The sequence below is a fragment of the Rhyacophila brunnea genome, unplaced genomic scaffold, assembly GCF_057557595.1.
Source record: "Rhyacophila brunnea isolate RB1 unplaced genomic scaffold, BYU_Rbru_1.0 scaffold_23, whole genome shotgun sequence".
Taxonomy (NCBI): Eukaryota; Metazoa; Arthropoda; class Insecta; order Trichoptera; family Rhyacophilidae; genus Rhyacophila; species Rhyacophila brunnea.
The window spans coordinates 2932760-2953195 of NW_028232893.1; the positions used below are offsets into that span (position 1 = coordinate 2932760).

Below are 20436 nucleotides of genomic sequence, written 5' to 3' on the forward strand. Positions count from 1 at the left end.
ATGAACTTGGCATTCAAAAACAAAATATGTCGACTGTTAGGTACGTCATAATAATAATAATGCACAAATGAGAAAATTCACGGATTTTTATAATTTAATTTTTCTTTGAATATCAGGATAAAACCTCATTTAAAGAATATAAAAAATATTAATTCGATTTACACAAATTGGTTACCTTGAATCCTATAGTCAATTACAACATTATTGCATTGCTAAACTGCATCTCATTCCTAATAATATATGTGCAGTATCTACTGCATAAAATTTTACAACATATTTCATAATCAATCTATGCTGCATATGTTTTAATATGTAGATAGGTATATAACTAGTAAAAATAAAACCCAATTTTACATTTACAAAACACTATATAAGTTTTGTTTATATTTTTCAAATGTTCAAAAACAGGATTTTTTACAATGCAACAGGAGTAATTAGGTACATTATGTATAAAATTATAACGTAATAAACATGATTAATATAATTACAAATAATTTTTTCATTGTCTTCGTTCGATCGATCGATTATAATACACATTCACTTCTTCTTTCCCTCTTCTTCGCTTTACGTACATTTACAAAATACTATTTAAGTTTTGTTTATATTTTTCAAATATTAAAAAACAGGAATTTTTTACAATGCAACAGGAGTAATAGGTACATAATATGTATAATATTTTAATGTAATAAACATGAATAGTATAATTACAAGGATTTTTTTCATTTTCTTCGTTTGATCGATCGATTATAATACACATTCACTTCTTCTTTCCCTTCTTCTTCGCTCTACGGGGCTTGGGTTTATTTATCCCGGGTCCAGTCTTTCCTTTCTTCTTTTTTCCAGCTCTCTTCGCCTGCGTGATGTGTTTTGCCATCATTTCCGTCACTTGCTTTTCCACGGCTCTGGCTTCTGCTGGAGCCTCGTTCGGCCTGATTTCCCGGTTGTTCACATCGCGAAGCTCGTCACCCACCATTATATTTTATTTAGTTTGTAATAAATTCACGTTTTATATTATTTATAAATGACAATTAATTTTTATTCAGCCTACTGTTTCGTGGTCAAGAGTTGATTAAATCATACCACACTTTTGTTTTCTTTTCTTAGCTGATTAGAATTCTTTTGTTTTTTCAATCCAGAAACAAAATATTTTTTTAAAAAATGGAATCATAATATTCATTAGTTACATTATGACAACACCTAAGTTGATAGTTAGGTAAATGAATAAAATTAAATAAACACTGTTTAAATTATCATAACAGACCAGTGCATTGCCGACTCAAGTAGAAAGCCGATACATTCACAACGACTGGTCCTACTTTTTCCGCCCCTCCCGTTGTTGTCTATGGATGACTTGCTATTGTTCTATAGAGTGCTCATACTGACGCGTCTGTCGTGTTCACATTATTGGGAATGGTTTGATTTGAATAGATAAGTTACATGATAAATAATACACTAGCATTAACACACCTTCTACAAATGTAATGCATAAATCAATGCTACATATTTTTTAGAAATCGATATTACCACCGGTTTTTGTGTGAAGGACTATTCTGACTTTGACAGCTGATGAATAACAGGAATGTATATTAATTATTAATAACACTGATAGTTAATATATTTGATTTGAGAATTGTTTTATAATTCAAATTTAAACGAGAAAGGGCGAATCAATATGTCAAGCAATCTGGGATCTGATTTTGACAGCTGAAAAGTGGACCACTCGTTGCTTGTGCAAAAAGTTATGCTCAGGCTTTATTAATCTAAAGATGGTGGTGACCAGTGGTAAAAGGTGGAGGTAGGCTGTTAAGATACTACATAAATATACATAATATTGAAAAACACTTAGAAAATATATTATTATAACCAATAGAAAAAATCTTTTTGAAAAAAAAGTAAGACATCCAGGCAGGGAATCGAAAAGATTTTTTCTATTGGTTATAGTATATTTTCTTAGAAGTGTTTTTCAAAATTATGTATGTTCAATAATTAGAATGGTACATTTTTCAATCTTGAGAATTATTCGTTGAATAAAAGAAATAGTTAATTATAAATTATTAGCTAGTTCAAGTAAGTTACATCATAAAAATATTGGAGAAATCCATGACGTCGGTTAGTAATTGAAGTAGTAGGTATCTACTTTGATTTAATAAACAAATTGCCAAAGTTGCTTGATTTGGAAGAGCGCTGATGAGTGGGTATTAAAAGGCCAATAGTTAAAATTTGTCGCAATTAGTATGTCACCTTGTGCTTGTAGCATAGAGGTTAATGCGCGGACGGGGCGCCCCAAAAAACCCAAGAAATGCATGATTCGATTCCCTGCCGGGGTGGGGTTTTTCAAAAAGATTTTTTCTATTGGTTATAATTTATTTTCTCAGAAGTGTTTTTCAAAATTATGTATGTTCAATAATTAGAATGGTACATTCTTAAATCATGTGAATTATTCGTTGAATAAAAGAAATAGTTAACTACTTAAATAGGCTTACCATAATTATTGTGAAACTCTAAACCGGGGCAGGAACGGGAGATAGGACAAAGAAACAAATTTAAACAACAAACATTGTTTATTATTAAAAGCATGTACAAAAGGAGAATGCAAAAGGTCTGCTGCAGGAGAAATTTAAATTTATTTATTTATTATACCAGTCGTATGGTCGCTGGAATGAACTTCATTTTTGAAGTTATACTTCTTTTGGCGCGTTTGGGAAATCAGATCAGAGTGTATTTTTGGCGTGTGACATGTAACACATAATTTATTTTTTCACACGAAAAAAAACGCACTCGATTGGATTCGAACCACCGATTGTTCGGTTATCAGCCGAACGCACTACCTTTGATACTGCAATCGTGACGATTATACAGTATAATATTATAGTTTAGAATTGTGCCGTTGCCTATACAGCGAATTTATTATTGTCGGCCATTTGCAATTCCTTACGTAAACAAACGATTAAACGTCATAGTGGCAGTTGTTAGTTTAAAAATAAAAACAACGATAAATAATTATATAATTGAGTAGTATAAGTTAAATTGTATAGAAATAAACCAACGGCGCTTCAATAAGCGGCCCGTTTTCTTACGTGTGTAATTTAACAAGATAATTAAGAGCTAGTAGAAGAATCTAGGTTATCACAAGTTTCGTTTTTGTATTGTTACCCCAAAGAAGTATACCTTCTAACGCGCGTACATAAGTAGGTACACACACTGATTTTTTTTTAAATTTCTCATAAAAAAGTTGCACGTAACGCTTAATAAGTTGCAATTTGCAGTATAGTAGCACCACGAGAAGGTGCACCAAAGTTAGATATTGGTACCTACAAGTTTGACACGGTCGACAGCTTCATATACCTTGGATCTCTTGTAACTCGACATAATGATATTACAAAAGAAATCAACAAGAGAATCATGTCTGCGAATAAATGCTACTTTGGCCTGTTAAGACATTTTAAGTCCCGCATACTATTTCGCCGAACTAAAAGTACTCTTTACAAGACACTACTTGTAAAGCCAGTGCTCACATACGCATCGGAAACCTGGACATTAAATCTGCGAAATGAACAAGCCTTGAACATCTTTGAAAGAAAAATTCTCCGCCGTATATATGGACCGATCAGGGACGGCACCAATTGGAGGAGAAGATATAATGCTGAGCTCTACGGGCTGTACGAAGATTGCAGCGATTGCAGCATTGCAATTATGATTGGGAGACTGCGATGGCTAGGTCATGTGCACCGTATGAATGACAATGAACCGGAAAAGAGAGTGATGTCCAGCAATCCAATAGAGCGTAGAAGAAGAGGCAGGCCAAAGATTCGCTGGTTGGATGGAGCTGCCAGTGACTGCCGTATTCTGGGGGTACCGAATTGGAAAGCGGCCACACTGGATAGGGACAGGTGGAGGGAGCTGTTGGAGGAGACCAGGACCCACACCGGGTTGTCGCGCCCCTGATGATGATGATGCAGTATAGTAGCGCCCGTATCGTAGACTACTGCATACGGCCTCGGTCATCCGACCAAATAATGTGTTTCATGACAAAACGCTCAAAAGCAGCGGACTTTCATGGTAGACACAACTTGTATTGAAGAATTTTTACTGGATTGGATACATCGATGTATTGCAATTGAAAATGTTTGAATAATTGAACCCACTTGTCAAAATACCCAATTTAGGATATGAACATATTTGTATATTTTTACAACAATGAAAATTTGCATGGCAATTTATTATTGACAATCATTCATACTCGGAACAGCAGCCGGGACAAAATGGCAAACCGACCGGGACCAATGTGTGAAACCAAACGTATGGTATGTCTATAGATAAATCATGGCCCCCACGTCTTGAAGCGGGCCCCCATGTCAGGATCTTGGGCGCTATGGTTAAAGGCAATCTGACGCTCTCCAGTATTGTTTTTCAAATGGTGTTCGAGGTCAAATAAAATTCAGTGTAATTTAGCGATTTTTTAACACTTCAAATTATGGAGTTGTCAAGTAGGTATTATTCAACACGTCCCAACAACCATATAAGTATATTAAAATGGTAAAAACCCCGACTTCTTTGTTATTAGAGCAAATTTAAGATGTGTATTTATCTGATTTATCTCGTCGGCCCGTCACGCCGGGCCCCTAGGCTAGAGCCCTGTCAGACCCCCCCCCCCTTGTTGGGGCCATGACATAAATATTACACACTAAACTTTGTCAGTCATACGTATTTGTTTTCATTGAAATTTCAGATAGTGTTTGTCAGTTTTTAAAATCACAAGCTATCGTTAGTATTAAAAAATATGTCGATAAGTAAAGCATGTATTAAAATAATGCCGTTGAATAAAATTGTAATATGAGTAAATATGTATACTTTTTAAGATAGATATTATAAAACAAAAATGTAACATGAAATTTGATTTAAACGAAATTTAAAATACGTATAAAATTAAAAACAAAATTAATCTTATCAGAGAAATAGTCAAAACAGATCGAAAAAAATTGTTCTGCAAATTTCCCGCATAAATTGTCAAGCTTTACACGGATTTCTTCACGAGAGATGTCCAAAGAGTCGCACAGCGAGGCATGGAGAAGTGTATGTTGGGCATCACGCGAAAGGGCCGTAAGAGAAACGAATGTGGTAGGAAGCAGACAGGAGTACGCGATGTAATAGACGTTGCCAAGCAGCTGAAATGGAGATGGGCGGGGCACATTGCTCGCCGAAAGGACAGATGCCGTCATCCAGTGGTACCCAAGGGGCACGAAACGGCCACAGGGTCGCCCTAAAAGCCGCCGGATTGACGTACTGGTAACGTTCGGCGGAAATATGTGGCAGCGAACGACACAGGACCGAGAGAGTCGAAAGAAACTTGTGGAGGCCTTCATCCAGCAGTGGATTGACCCCGGCAATGCAAAATTAAAACTGGTCCGTGATCTAGTTATTTTTAACACGCGTGTTTATTGTATTTTTTTTTAAATTTTGTTTCATAAAAGTGCTACACAACCTGATATCGAAAACGGCCGATTATAATTTATTATTTGAATGTTATAACAGCCACCTATGTTCGGTTTTCCTCATTTGATAATATAAAAAATGTATCTATTATAAGAAAACTCAGGGCTTTTTTTTAAAAAAACAAAGGTGCCGGAACTCACTTCTTGTCAAGCTTCCGACTAAAGAAAATTGTATTCAAATATCATTTAAAGCAACTTTTCCTACGCCGCGAAGCGCATAACAAATTTAAGTTTTTTTAGTCTTATTATATTATGTCAAATCTAAAGTTAACATGCAAATAAATACAAATAAACAACAAAAGTTGTAAAAACATCATATATTTGAATAAAAGTATATAGTGATTTCCACGTGCCCCACATCCTGAAGCGGGCCCCCAGTCCAGGATCTTTGGCGGCCTACCTATCACCAAGTTTAAAGGCAGTGTGACGCTCTATATTAGCGTTTTTCAAATGGTGTTCGAGGTCAAATTAAGGGTATTCTGTGTATCAACAAACATTAACCGAAAAATGTATTATACAATCACATATTTTAAAACGTTAATACGCTTGAAGGAAATTAGTGCCGCATGCGACTTTTTTTATGTTCCGAGCAAATTTGTGATGTGCGTTTATCTCACTTATCTAGTCGATCCGCCTCGTCGGGCGCCCAGGCTAGAGCCCTGTCAGCCCCCCCCCCCCTCTGTGTAAAAATATTTTTTTTATTGGTGATAATATATTTTCTCAGAAGTGTTTTCAAAATTATGTTTGTTCAATTAATAGAATGTTACATTCTTAAATCTTGTGAATTAGTCGTTGAATAAAAAAAACTAATGCAGTTTGAATTTAAAAAATATTTATTGTAAGCACAGAACAGATTAATAAATATAATTCCGATAGGCTATAACCCAATACACTTAATTTTGACGCAGGGTTTTGAATGTGTGAGTGTCCGACGAAAATGAACCACACAGACATGCAATAGTGTTAATTGCAATTTTAAGTACAGCAATATTGAATGAGCGTGAGTATGTAAAATGAGAGCAGTTATCAGAACGAAATACAAACGTATTCTTTACCAGTGTTTAAGTTTATCCTATATTCTACCACACTCGAGATCGGTTGCCTGTTTCTCCACACCCGTTGGGTACTTCAGTTCCCATTATTTCTGAGTTCTCTGATTGGGGTCTAGGACGATTCGGTGCCGGACAACTGGGCGCTACGCAATCAAATGATATTCGAAAACAAATAGACATTCGTGAATTATATATACTTTAATATGTACACGTAAATAATGATTTAATTGTGCATATTATGTTTAAGTTCCAACGAGAAGAGAGTTCTTTTATTTTTATATAAAGCCTCAGGCATGATAATTCTCAATCCGTAATAAAAACATTATGTTGAGACCAAAAATATTAAAACTACCAAGTAGTACATAGTAACTGTATAAAATTCCTCGTCTACTTTTTCCGGAAAAAACGTCTATTTATTTCATTCGACAGTGCGGCGCCCAATTGTCCCATTCCCCCCTGATTGTATGTAATATTTATTAACTCCAAACAAACTGGGTACATACCTACTTAAATAAATATAATTTTGTCAAAGTGAATTTTGCATGACAATATAAATAAATAATTCAAACAATCCAATAACAATCAGAACCGCTGTTGTCCCACTTAGAGCAGTGATTCCTAACCTTTCTGATTGGATGAACCTTTACATAACATTTTTGAAGTTATAATTCTTTAGGCGCGTTTGGAAAATCAGATCAGAGTGTATATTTGGCGTACATGTAACACATAATTTATTTTTTCACAGAAAAAATACACTTGATTGGATTCGAACCAACGATTGTTCGGTTATCAGTCGAACGCACAACCATTACGCCACAGAACGATATCTACTGCAATAGTGACGATTATACAGTATATAGTTTAGAATTGTTCCATTGCTAGGCGGCGAATTTATTATTGTCGGCCATTTGCAATTCCTTACGTAAACAAACTATTAAATGTCATAGTAGCAGTTGTTACTTTAAAAATAAAAACAACGATAAATAATTATATAATTTAGTAATATAAGTTAAAGTGTATAGAAATAAACCAACGGCGTTCCAATAAGCGGTCCTTTTTCTTGAGTGTGTAATTTAACAAGATAATTAAGAGCTAGTCGAAGAATCTAGCTTATCACAAGTTTTGTTTTTGTTTTGTTACGCCAAAGAAGTATAACTTCTAACGCGCGTACATAAGTACACACGCTGATTTTTTTTTACTATATGAGTATTTTTTGAGATTTAGCATTTAACATCATTTATGACACTACAGTCCTTGGTGGGTCTTGGCAATCCCCGAAAAAAAAATCCATCTTGGAAGATCCAAGCACTGAGACTTTCCAGTTGTTTCGGTCGAGCATTCTTAAATCTCCCATGGTCCAGTCCAGCCATCCATTTCTTTTCTTGCCCCTTTTTCAGGACACTCTCCAATATAACCATCTTTCTCTAGTCTTTATACTCTTTTTATATTGTCTCTATATATTAATTTTTTAATACCTACTGTATTTATACTGTTCCTTTGTTTTTCGTGTCATGTTGTGAACGTCTTAAATTTGTAATTTGTAAAGTTCACTATAATGTAGGTAAATAAATAAAATTGAAGATACATAATTTTGAAAACACTTCTGAGAAAACATATTTATAACCAGTAGAAAAATCTTTTTGAAAAAGTAAGACACCCTGCAGGATCGAACCTGCATCTCTCGGGTTTCGCGCCCATGCACATAGACCACTATGCTAAAGGAGTTATACTTGATTGCAACAAATTTTAACTATTGGCTTTTAATGCTTACTGAAGGGCTTTCTAAATTGAGCGACATTGGCGATCGGTTTTTGTATTTTAAATCAAAGTACTTTAATTACTAACCGACGTCACGAATCAATCTAAGATATTTTGCTGTAACTTACTTGAACTTGCTAATAATTTTTAATTAACTTTTTTTTTTTATTCAACGAATAATTCACAAGATTTAAGAATGTAACATTCTAATTATTGACCAGATTTTAAGCATTAAAAATTCCAAAGTAAGGATTATTGTCGTTTACATTTTTTTTTATATAAAGTACAATGCACCATGATTGATGACAGAATGTTACATTCTTAAATCTTCGTTGAATAAAAAAAATAGTTAATTGAAACATAAAATTGAATTTGAAATGTAAATTTTGTTTGCTGAATGTCCTGAAGGTTTGCTGAGTGTTTGATGAGTTCTGATCCATACGTCAGTGGCGAAGGGTGGAGGTAGGCTGTTAAGATCCAACATAAATACTGCATACTAAACATTGTCAGTCAAACGTATTTGTTATAAGTCAGTATACAAGGTGGGGTGTGGGAACTTCCTTTTTTTAAAACAGCATCGTGAAGTTAGTGGGGGTCACAGAGGGGTGGGAGGTTTGTGTGATTATGTAACCCAGCGGTGCCCAACCCGTAGCTCGCGAGCAACAAGTTGCTCGCGTACCGTTTTAATGTGGCTTACGGCTCGCGTGTTCAAATTATGTATTAATATTTTTTTTAAGAACATAAGAACAAATGTATTTGTTTGATTTGCGGTTCAACAGCTGCTATTGGAAAAAAGTGTATCATAGAACGACATTTTACAACGGTTCATACAAAAAGAATTGAAAACCACATTAATTGTTCAACAATCTATATTTACTAAGTCCGTAACTAAGCCAAGAGCTGCTACAATTGCTTCATTTAAGATTGCACATATACTGCCGTACTAAGCACAGAGGCCGTAACTGACGTATTTAGGTATTTTCATGTTTTTAGATATTTGGATTCTGCAGAGTTTTTGTATAAGATCGGTGAATAAATCCAAGCCGTAACTGCTATAGTTAAGGAGAAATCAAGGGTTTTAATAGCCGTATCTACGGAGTTTGAGAAATAAACTCGATAAATACTAAGCGATTTGGTTGTAACTATCATTTACTAAGGCATATTAGCCGTATCTGAAATATATATGGCTAATATCAATACATAATAATAATAATAACATAAATCAAATTTTCAAGGTATGTAAACAAATCTTAAACCAAAATTAACTATTATAGGCAAATAAAATAAATAAAAAGTTCCCCAGTATTAGCAGGAAAAGTAAAATAATATGAAAGCTCAGATCTCCCACTTGCCTAAAATGCAGATACGGCCTCTGTGCTTAGTACGGCAGTATACTTGCAATGCACAAAAAACCCTTTGACGACATATTGATTATTGATAAGTTTTGTTTGTCCTGTATTGTTTTTAATTTGTAGTAGATCAGAAGTAGTAATAAACAGTAGTAATGAAATTTACACCCACGGTGGCCGCGCGGCTTAAGCGTTGGACTATCACGCCGTGGGTCTCAGGTTCGAATCCTGGGTCTGGCAAGTACACATATTGTTTTTCAATTTGTGTGTGAGTCAGGGTATGGACCTAATAGGTTGAGCAAGTGGCTGACATCCATTACTCGTAAGAAACAAAATCTGTTAATACAAACCTCTACTCTGTGGAGGCCCATATGATCCTATTAGGATCGGACATGGTCGAAAAAAAAAATGTAATATTATTGTGTTTTCTTTTACCTATTGTGCAGATTTTTTAAAAAAAAATAGGTAATCGTCCTATGTGTAGCTGTCGCCTAAATTTTTTAAATTCTTAATTTGCTCGAGATAGACTAAAGGTTTGGCACCACTGATTGGCACAACTGAGGTTACATTGTAACCTGACAAACATTATGTGAGCTGTTAGTTGACACCTTACCCAACGACGCACTTGTGTTCTTCTCTGACGAGACACATTTTCACCTTAGTGGCTGTGTTAACAACCAGAATATGCGGTACTGCAGTGGCGAAGGGTGACTTTTGGAAAGAGGTAGGCTGTGGAGATCTGATAAAAGGAGCACACTTGTCAGGTATACTTATGAGAATAGTACGATATTTACTACTAATGAATAGGTATACACTAATAAATGACAACGACACACTAATTCAATGAAACTTCAAAAACTCATTGACAACATAAAAATGATCGATGTGTTTAAATTACGTATTTTTCAAAACATTTATACCCATCAACAATCATTAGATAAAATTTATTTTTATTTTTAAAAACAATCTATACTTACTTATTTATTAATATTCGATTAAACACCGTTGAAATTATTTTTTTAATTATCTAATTATTAATGATTTTGGACAAAGTGCGCAGTCGTGACAACAATATTATGCGCGAATGTTTTAGGCTCTGCGATAGGAGCTTACCTTATTTCATACAAATCAACAGACTTGCTGAGGTTACGAGACGTAAAGTCCATACGAAAAAAATTCAGAATTATTTCACACATAATCGGAAATTTATTTACGTCAAGATAGATGGCGCGCTGTGGTATATTTTTTAATACCTTTGCAGATTGTTTTGTAAAATGTGTAATACTGTAATACATTCCTATATATACGACATCTCTCGTTGGGAAAATGAATTATTTTTATAGAACATAAAATAATGAAGTATATAAATATGTCAATATGCAATTAAAAAATATTTTTCTTAAGGTAGGCTTTAAATAATCGCCTAGTATGGAGTCTTCGCCACTGCGGTACTGGAGTGAAACAACTCCCATGGTACTTCATGAATGGCTTTCATTCAGTCGCGGTATGGTGTACAATTTCAAGAGTAGAGATCATTGGCCCTTACTTTTTTCAAGAAAACGGTCGTGCTGTAATCGTTAATTTAGACCGTTATTTGACAAGATAACAGATGTCCTCACGGAATATAATATTATTCACCAGTGGCGAGAGTGGAGGTAGGCTGTTAAGATCCGACATAAATAGTCAACAATAAACTTTATCAGTCATACATAATTGTTTTCATTGAACTAAGTTTACAATTTACAGATGGTGATGGTTAGTTTTTAAAATTCAATTAAACACTGCGAAAACTAAACCATAATAGATAATAGTGAAAAATTAATCATCTATCTATAAAATATCTAAAATTATGCCATTAAACCATACATAATGTTGGATATTTCATAGATAGAATAATATTTGTTATCTACTATGGTTTGATTTAAGCAGGAGTTAATAAATTTAAAAAACCGATCAACAACATGTCGCCGCTATAGGTTTGGTTTGTTGAATATCCGTTTTTGTCGAAATCGACCTTTGTTTTTTTGTATCTAAATGGACTAGAACCATCCTTATCTGTAAATTACTTTGTAATGGTAATGAATACATCATTCATATGCTGTAAAAATAACAATTTAAATATATCCATGTATTTAAATATAGGATTATGAAATTTGTTTTTCGTCTCCTGAACATTTTTGGTCTATTCGATAAACCAATCCTACAGCAACGATGTGTAATATGACATTTTTAATTTATCGAAAACAATAAGTATGAATCGAATCGCACATAACATACAAAAACTTTTATGGTTTGGTTTAGGCAAGGTTCAATTGCTTTTTAAAAACTAACCAACACCATCTGTAAATTGTAGTTTTAGTTCAATAAAAAAAAATACAAATAACTGACAAAGTTAAATGCGCACTATTTATGTTGGATCTTAACAGCCTACCTCCACCCTTCACCACTGTTATTCACAGAATAAAATTTGAAGTTTATATTTTGTTGGTTTTGTAATGTCATATTATCTACAAACCCCCCATCATACAAAATCAGACCCACTCTTCCCGGCGAGACATCATTTATATGAACAAGCCCTAAAGCGTCAATGACATTGAGCTACTTTACGAGCTGCTTGTTGGCGAATTTACAATCTGCCTGTAAAGTCGCCCAGTGTCATCATCGAACAAGCTAACAAGCAGATTGTAAACAATCTACCGAGGAAAGTTGAAAGCCGGTCAACTTTACACGCTACACGCCGGCGTGTGGGCCTACTGCGTGTGCGCAGTAGAGCGTAGTAGCGACCTCCCGGTAAAAAAACGACTACGTTCTGTCAAAATAGTCGCTAGCTTGTTGGCTTCTCAGTGAATGGAAAGTTTTGTGTGTCATCATCACACTCGCAGTAGCTGAATCGCCCGCTTTTAAATTCGCCAACAAACAGCTTGTAAAGTAGCTCAATGTCATTGACGCATGTCAGGTCTACAAACGAAATGGACATAAATTTTCTTTATTTAATTAAAATAAAACGAAATATATTATTGGTAGGTATGTGTTATCCACATAATTTATGCACATCTTATAATATAATAGGTCAGATGCATAGTCATACTTTAATGCCTTAACCATAGGCAGCAGAAATAAGTCACCTAAGTGCCAGCACCTCGACACTCAATGGCAGAATTGAGAAACGCAAATGACAACAATCAAAATACCCGAGTTTATCATGCAAAGAAAAAGGGTTTTTATTCGTTTGTGAAATATATAATTAAAACTGCATAAATATATAACCATCTTATCCCTAATATTGGAAATGGTGAATAAAATATCATTATTATTTTTATAGCGACCGTATATAATTTGAATGCTTTGGCTTGACTATTCCTACTTCAAACACTAAAAACATTCAGGAATATCAATTTTTTTCACTGGATAATAAAGGATTATTTTGAGAATGAGTCCTCATTTACGGAAGACTTTAAAAGAATTAGCTATAATTTAAAATTGCATATTTAACTTTGAAGATAATTTACTCAACTTGGTCACTAGTTCACTTGCATTAGTTCAATCCTCAAAACGTCAACTAATGTCGTTTAATGAATTCGAATGTAATTACCGAAATTACGTCATGTAGTTTTCAAAATTTTGCCATTGTACTTAATTTCAATATATAAATATTTAAGATCGCAACACTTTCGATCTCATTGTCAGCATAAAGTATTGTTTTAAGTCAAATGCAACTATCGACAGTTACGTTAAATTAACGACGACACTATGCATCTGACCCTAGTATTTATTTTGTACTTTTATACTAACAATCATTAGGTACTTAAGTATTTCATTACAGTGACATTGTGATAAATTTTAATAACAGACGGAAAATTGCGTGACCGGAAACTTGTACGTATGCAGTTCACCATAACACACTTCACCGTGAAATGTTGTATCGGAAATATATGGCCGTATATTAAATACCGTACAACCTCTTTGGGTCGTGTAGTACTAAGATAAAATTCATGTCTAAATAAAACACGGTTCTTGTCGGTTGACATTTTACAAGAAACCGGCATCAAACAAATTTTTAAAATAGTCGATATACTGAATTATTTGTTAGGTTAGGTTAGGTTTTCATTCTTGAATTCATGAATTTTGCCAAAGTCAGTTATGAAAATTGGATTAATGTTCAAATTGAATCTAATAAAATTGGAGATCGTATAGTATACGGTCATCTTTTTCTGATAAGAAAGATCACGGCGAACTGTGCTACGGTGAAATGTTTTACGTACAATTTACATGTAACTGGAAAATTGCCCATACGTAATGTATAAACCGTGATAAATTATTTAAAATTTGTAGATATAACTGACTGAACATCATTTCCTTCTTGCATTTTGGCCATACATCAGAGGGCAGGATTTAACCTTCATCTTCAGAGTCTATTTCAACCTCGAAAACTTAACTGCTTATAACTAATAAGTACGATTCTTTCATTCTTGCAAGTGTAAAAAATTAATTTTGAATTGAATTATATTTAGCTAATTAATATCACACCCATGACCGCCGTGCGGATTAAGCGTCAGCATATAATGTCGTGGGGCCCATGTTTGAATCCTGGGTCTGGGAAGTACACATATTTGTTTTTCAATTTGTGTATGTGTCAGAGTATAGACCTAATAGGTTGAGCAAGTGGCTGACACATCCATTTCTCGTAAAAACAAAATCTGTTAATACAAATCTCTACTCTGTGGAGGCCCATATGATCTTATTAGGATCGGACATGGTTGGAAATCAATAGTGCAATTAAATGCAATCATTTTTTTTTCTTAAATGATAATTTACACTAGAATACCGGTATCTTGATGCCATTATGACAGAGATTGATTGATTCTGGGATCGCAAGTTTTTTTTCTTCTTCCATTTCCATGAAGAACCAAGATATAAGCTTCTCCATTTTTACTGATACTTGAAACACATTCGATGAGAAAATATCAACTTCAGTCATCTTGTCTGTTTGCGTTTGATGCTATATTATTTGCAGACTTTCTCCGTCTCCTCGTGACATCGTCGTGTCTCTGCCGATGTTTCTTCAAATTGGCAGGATCTTTGCACTCATATTGGCAAACATCACATTTGTAAGGCCGCGCGTCAGAATGCAGTGACTGATGTTTCTTCAAACTACTCGCCGATCGGCATTTGTAGGTGCACATCGGACAAGCGTAAGGCCTTTCGCCCGTGTGAATATAATTATGTTTCTTTAGACTACTAGCCGTGGTACATTTGTATTCACACTCTTGGCATGAGTAAGGTTTAGCGCCGCTGTGTGTCATAATGTGAGTTTTCATCGTACCTGACGAAACGCATTTATAATTACACATTTCACACGAGTGCAATCTTTCTCCACTGTGTATTCTCTGATGTCTTGTGAGTCCGGCAGATGAAAAAAATTTACTCGGGCACGTGTCACACTCAAAGTTTTTTTGCACGTTACCCTGTTTTGTACGTACTCTCGGCTTCGGAATCTTATCACGTGAGTGGCCCTGTTCGTGTATTTTCAAACTAGACATAGACCGGCATGCGAATTCACAACTGTGACATGCAAAGGGCTTTTCACCAGTATGTGTCATTTTGTGTATCTCTAATGAACGCGACAGATTACATTTATAACTACACGAATCACACGAAAAAGGTTTATCATCACTATGCACTATAACATGTCTCTTTAGCGCGGTTGATGTGCCGGTTTTAAAGCTACACACATGACACGCAAACTTTTTTTCAGCACCATGCACAACTAAATGCTGTTTTAAATTACTCGTCGACCTGCAGCGGAAGTTACAAATTTCACATGTATACGGTCGTTCGTCCAAATGAATCATTGTGTGCGTTCTTAAACTACTAGATGAAGTACAACGGTATTCACATACTTGACAAGCGAAAGGCTTTTCGCCACTATGAACGAGCATGTGCGCTTTCATGTTACTAGGCATAACACAGCAATAATTACATATGTCACATTTGAGAGATTTTTCCGTGTGTATTAACTTGTGAGTTTTTATACCGGTAGCCGTTGAACATCGGTATTCACAGATTTCACATGAGAAAGTCTTCTCCAAATGCAACAGTTCATGCGTTTTCAACAACGCTGCCCTCGCGTAACTACGGTTACACGTGCCACAAACAAACGGTTTCGATTCGGCATGGATCATTTTGTGCCGTCGTAAATTTTTACATTTTCTATTGCAAACATCACATTTATACAGTAGTGCTTTCTTATTTGTATAATCCGACGTATGACATACGACGAGATGACGTTTTAATCCGGCGGACGTCGTGCATTTAACGTCGCACATTTGACATTTGAACTGAGTTTTGTGACGGTTTAACATTTTGTGACGCTTCAATTCTGAAAGCGTTGTACTTTCGTGATTGCACACGCCACAAATGAATCGTTTTACACTGTTAATTTTCCTACTTAAAACTGTTGGTCTATCACTATTAAAAGCAACATTTAAATTATCATCATGTTTCGTAACAGACTGCCCTGATGAGCTTTTAACAGCTTCATCTTCAATTAATGACGGCAGAATTGGGTTAACTTCCGAAATCTCATGTTTAACATTTTGTTCATCAATAGATATATCATCATTCTTTATATCATTTTCAAAGAAAGTTGGTTCAGTTTTAATTGTTACTACCATTCCTGCATTTGTATAATCCAATGGGTATTCCCGCTTTACATTATCCTGTAATGTATCGCTGACCGGAGCCTCGGAATAAAGTTGAAAGCTGTTTTCTCTCACGGTGGATATCTAGAAAGTTAAAACGTATATATTTTTTATTTATTTATTAAGGAAACAAACAGTTACATTTTGATTACAAAAATATGTTTAAATAATTACAAGATAAAAAGAACTTTTTATATAGAACATTTTTAAATTTTCTGTTGAAATATTATGCTCAATATGCTCAAACTTGTACTTGATTTGGGTTTAAATGAATTTTAAAAACTAACAGCACCATCTGCAAATTGTATTCTTAGTTCAATGAAAATAAATAAGTATGACTGACAAAGTTTATTGTGCACTATTTATGTTGAATCGTAACAGCCTACCTCCACCCTCGCCACCGCGGCATAGTGATGGATGAAATGCAGAGATCTTTGTCATCATGGATTGATGATCAACATTCAACATGAAAAAAAGGTTTTAAATTATTTCAGCCAAGTCTCTTAAATTTTCTTAGATTTCTCATGAAGATTGGAAGATTGGATTAAAGGATAATTTTAATATAGAATTTCAAGCTGGTTTGACGAATTTAAGCTGAGGTATTCTTTACTACTCTTTGTAACCCATGATGGCCGTGCGGCTTAAGTGTCGGCCTATAGCGTCGTGGGTCCCAGGTTCGAATCCTGGGTCTGACAAGTACACATATTGTTTTTAAATTTGTGTATTAGTCAGAGTATGGACCTAATAGGTTAAGCAAGTGGCTGACATCCATTTCTCGTAAAAACATAATCTGTTAATGCAAACCTCCACTCTGTGAAGGCCCGTATGATCTTATTAGGATCGAACAAGGTCGGAAAAACATAATATCAAATTCATTGGAGAAGCTACCAGTGCAGATAAAGAAGCTGCAAATGAATTTGCCGCAGATGACGGCATGACCATTAATCTTTTTTTTTTTGCGGAAATTAAATTAAATTAAAAAAAAAAAAATTAAATAGCTTTTTCGGTATATGTGCCGCAGATGCCCGCATGAGTTTTTATAACTTTCTTTTTAGACCAAACCCAACCTAACCTAACATAACCTAACCTACCCCAACCTAATATAATCTTAGTGTGTAATAATGATGCATCGAAATGTATGAAAATTTCAAACTTTAAATTAACAATGGTTCTATACGTTTATCCTGGACAACACAGCGGCAAACACATTTTGAAAATAGCCAATATACTGGATTATTTGTTAGTTTGGGTAAGGTTAGGTTAAGTTAGGTTAGGTTAGGTTATCCTAACAAATAATTCAGTATATTGGCTATTTTCAAAATGTGTTTGCCGCCGTTTCCAGGATAACTGACTTGTACCTTAACAATTATTGGATCGAAAAGTATCTACGCCGACAGAAAAGGGTATTTAATATAATTGTCTACATGGAATAAACTGTTTTCGTAATTATAAAAGCTCATGCGAGAATCTACGGCATAATTACCCATTTTTCTGTCGGCGCAGACGCTTTTCGATCCAATAATTCGACGGTGATTTGACAATAGTATCTATCTGCAGTTTTGGTGAATTCCGGGTTATTGGTGGATTTTGTACAAAATTTGGTGACGGATTGAATGGAAATATTATTGTTCTACAAAAAAATCCTAAAGTGCTCAAATTTGACATGGAAAATAGTGTCTATCTGCATCGACTCATTGATGAGGTGGAAGAAATGAATATTTGCAGTCTTACAGTACATCTTGGATGATTTCTTGTATTATTTGACATTACAATTTCCATACATCGTCTTTAAATCACTGTTTTGGTACTAATGTTAAATCATTTCACTTGAAAAATAAAAATGATACTGATACCGACAAAAACAAATTGTTAGGGTACAGGGGCCTTATGTTACAACTTGCGAGTTGAAGTCGCCCGGTCGACATGACGTCATATGACATCATTGTGATGTACTACCGGAGTGATAATAGCATTCGAGAAATTAACGCTACTAAAATACTGGCGTTATCCATTGTCCCCATACACAAATAGGTGTTTCAGCATAATAATATCTATGGTGAGCCGTGTGCGTTGGGCGGCTTGCCTCGAGCGTGTATTGGCTGACGTCACAATTACGTCATGTCGTCTGGTGACTTCATATCACTAGTTAGAACATAGGGCTGCTGTTCGGTTATCAGGAATACAGCGAAAAACACATTTTGAAAATAGCCGATAAACTGGATTATTTGTTAGGTTAACCAAACCTAACCTAACCCAACCTAACCTAACCTAAACGAACCCAAACTAACAAATAATCCAGTATATCGGGTATTTTCAAAATGTGTTTTCCGCTGTATTCCTGATAACCGAACAGTACCATTGTTAGTATAAAGTTTGATATTTTCATACATTTCGATGCATCATTATCAAACACTAAGATTAGATTGGGGTAGATTAGGTTAGGTTAGGTTGAGTTTGGTCTAAAAAGAATATTATAAAAGGTCATGCGGTTCCTCATTATTTTTGGTGTTTTTTTTTTCATTATTTTCGTACACATTTTCAGGAACCTATTATGTATGACAGACGAGGACCGCCTGTAAGCCTATTTAAAATAATAACCTGGTGACTTACTTGTAATGTTTTATTAGATTCACATCTCTCATGTTTGATTTCAACGTCATAATACAGATGTCTTTGATTGCTGTCAGTTTTCTCGTCCTCAACAAATTCTTGTTTAACATTCACATCATATCCATCGCCTTCCGGTTCTATTTTGATATCCATTTTGAATTCCTAATCAATAAATAATGCTTTCTAAATTAATCTGTCAGATTCCTTTCTATGTTTATAAAACAACAAATCGAGATAATGGATTATAAGTTTACTCTGAACTGACTTTTCTACTGTCAAAATAAAAAATAATAGTGACACACGTCATTATGAAAATTGCATGCACTAAAAATTCAAACATGTAATGGAAGTCATAGACAATAATCAATATAATCATGGATACTTCGTCATATTAATACATGATCAAGAGTGACGTCCCGTGAGGATAGGCAGATTGAGCGTCGCTTGATGGCGGCAAATCGAGGAGAATCACTTGGTATCAATGACATTAATGTCATTGCTTGGTATATATAGAAATATTTACCTAACCTAAGTAACATCTTTCCATTAAAAAATTCAGCTCACAGGTTGGAAACAAAATGCATTAATAATAATTAACAGGACTGTAATTTTTTGTCGTGTTCGCGACTGCCCTTCGAAGCTCTTGGTTACTAGAAATGACACGTGCAGATTTACGAATAATTACAGTTTCATTCTCATTTAGTGCTGACACCGCGACTGGCCATTAAATATAATGAACATGCTAATTAAATGTGTTAATTAAAAATTAATTAACAGGTCAGCAGTGGTTGTGTTTTAACCAGTACGCACGGAAGTTGCATTGGCCGAAACTGACGCAATCTTTCTTAAACAGCGTCCCACCTACCGCTCCTGGTTCATGATCTTTCTGTAACGAAGCGTCGTTTTGTTTAAGGATGTCACTGGGGTAAAGAATACATAATAATAATATTGCATATTATGTAGACATTCCGACATCAACTAAATAAAATTGACTCCCGACGCCTAATCAAGTCTAACATCTGGAGAGCTTGTTAGTTAGACAATTGTAATAGATTATTATTAGTATCAAAAATAGCGACACCAAGTGCCAACACAGCAGCGAACCAATTATTGAAAATCTGACTCATTATAAACATTTAGGAACATGGGTCAATGAGAAATGGGACCAGTATTAGGCAATAAAAATTAGAATTATTGGGATCGCAAGGAATGCCTTTCTCAAAATGAGACGCCTCGTTATCATTCAAGACCTTGACCTAGGTCTGAGATTGCATATAGTACATTGTTACATTCTCTCAATTTGTTTTCTATGGTATGAAAGCATGGCCCCCACAAAGGGTGGGGCTGACAGGGCTCTAGCCTGGGGGCCCGAGCTCAGGAAGGGCCCGGCGTGGCGAGTTGACCAGACAAGTGATATAAACACCTCTTACTTCTTTCACCTCAAACCACTTTACACCTCTTACACCTTTCACCT

At 34.9% G+C, this 20436-nt stretch overlaps 1 protein-coding gene across 1 annotated transcript; it reads right to left on the reverse strand.

The window, feature by feature from the left end:
- Positions 1 to 12547: 12547 nt before the first annotated feature.
- Positions 12548 to 19239, reverse strand: LOC147069357 (uncharacterized). Its single transcript, XM_085950184.1, has 2 exons — positions 18963 to 19239; positions 12548 to 16436 (listed from the first exon to the last, which is right to left on the reverse strand). Exons 1-2 carry the CDS (start codon positions 19113 to 19115, stop codon positions 14622 to 14624), a joined length of 1968 nt encoding a protein of 655 aa, XP_085806310.1. The 5' UTR covers positions 19116 to 19239; the 3' UTR covers positions 12548 to 14621.
- Between the last annotated feature and the right edge of the window lie 1197 nt (positions 19240 to 20436).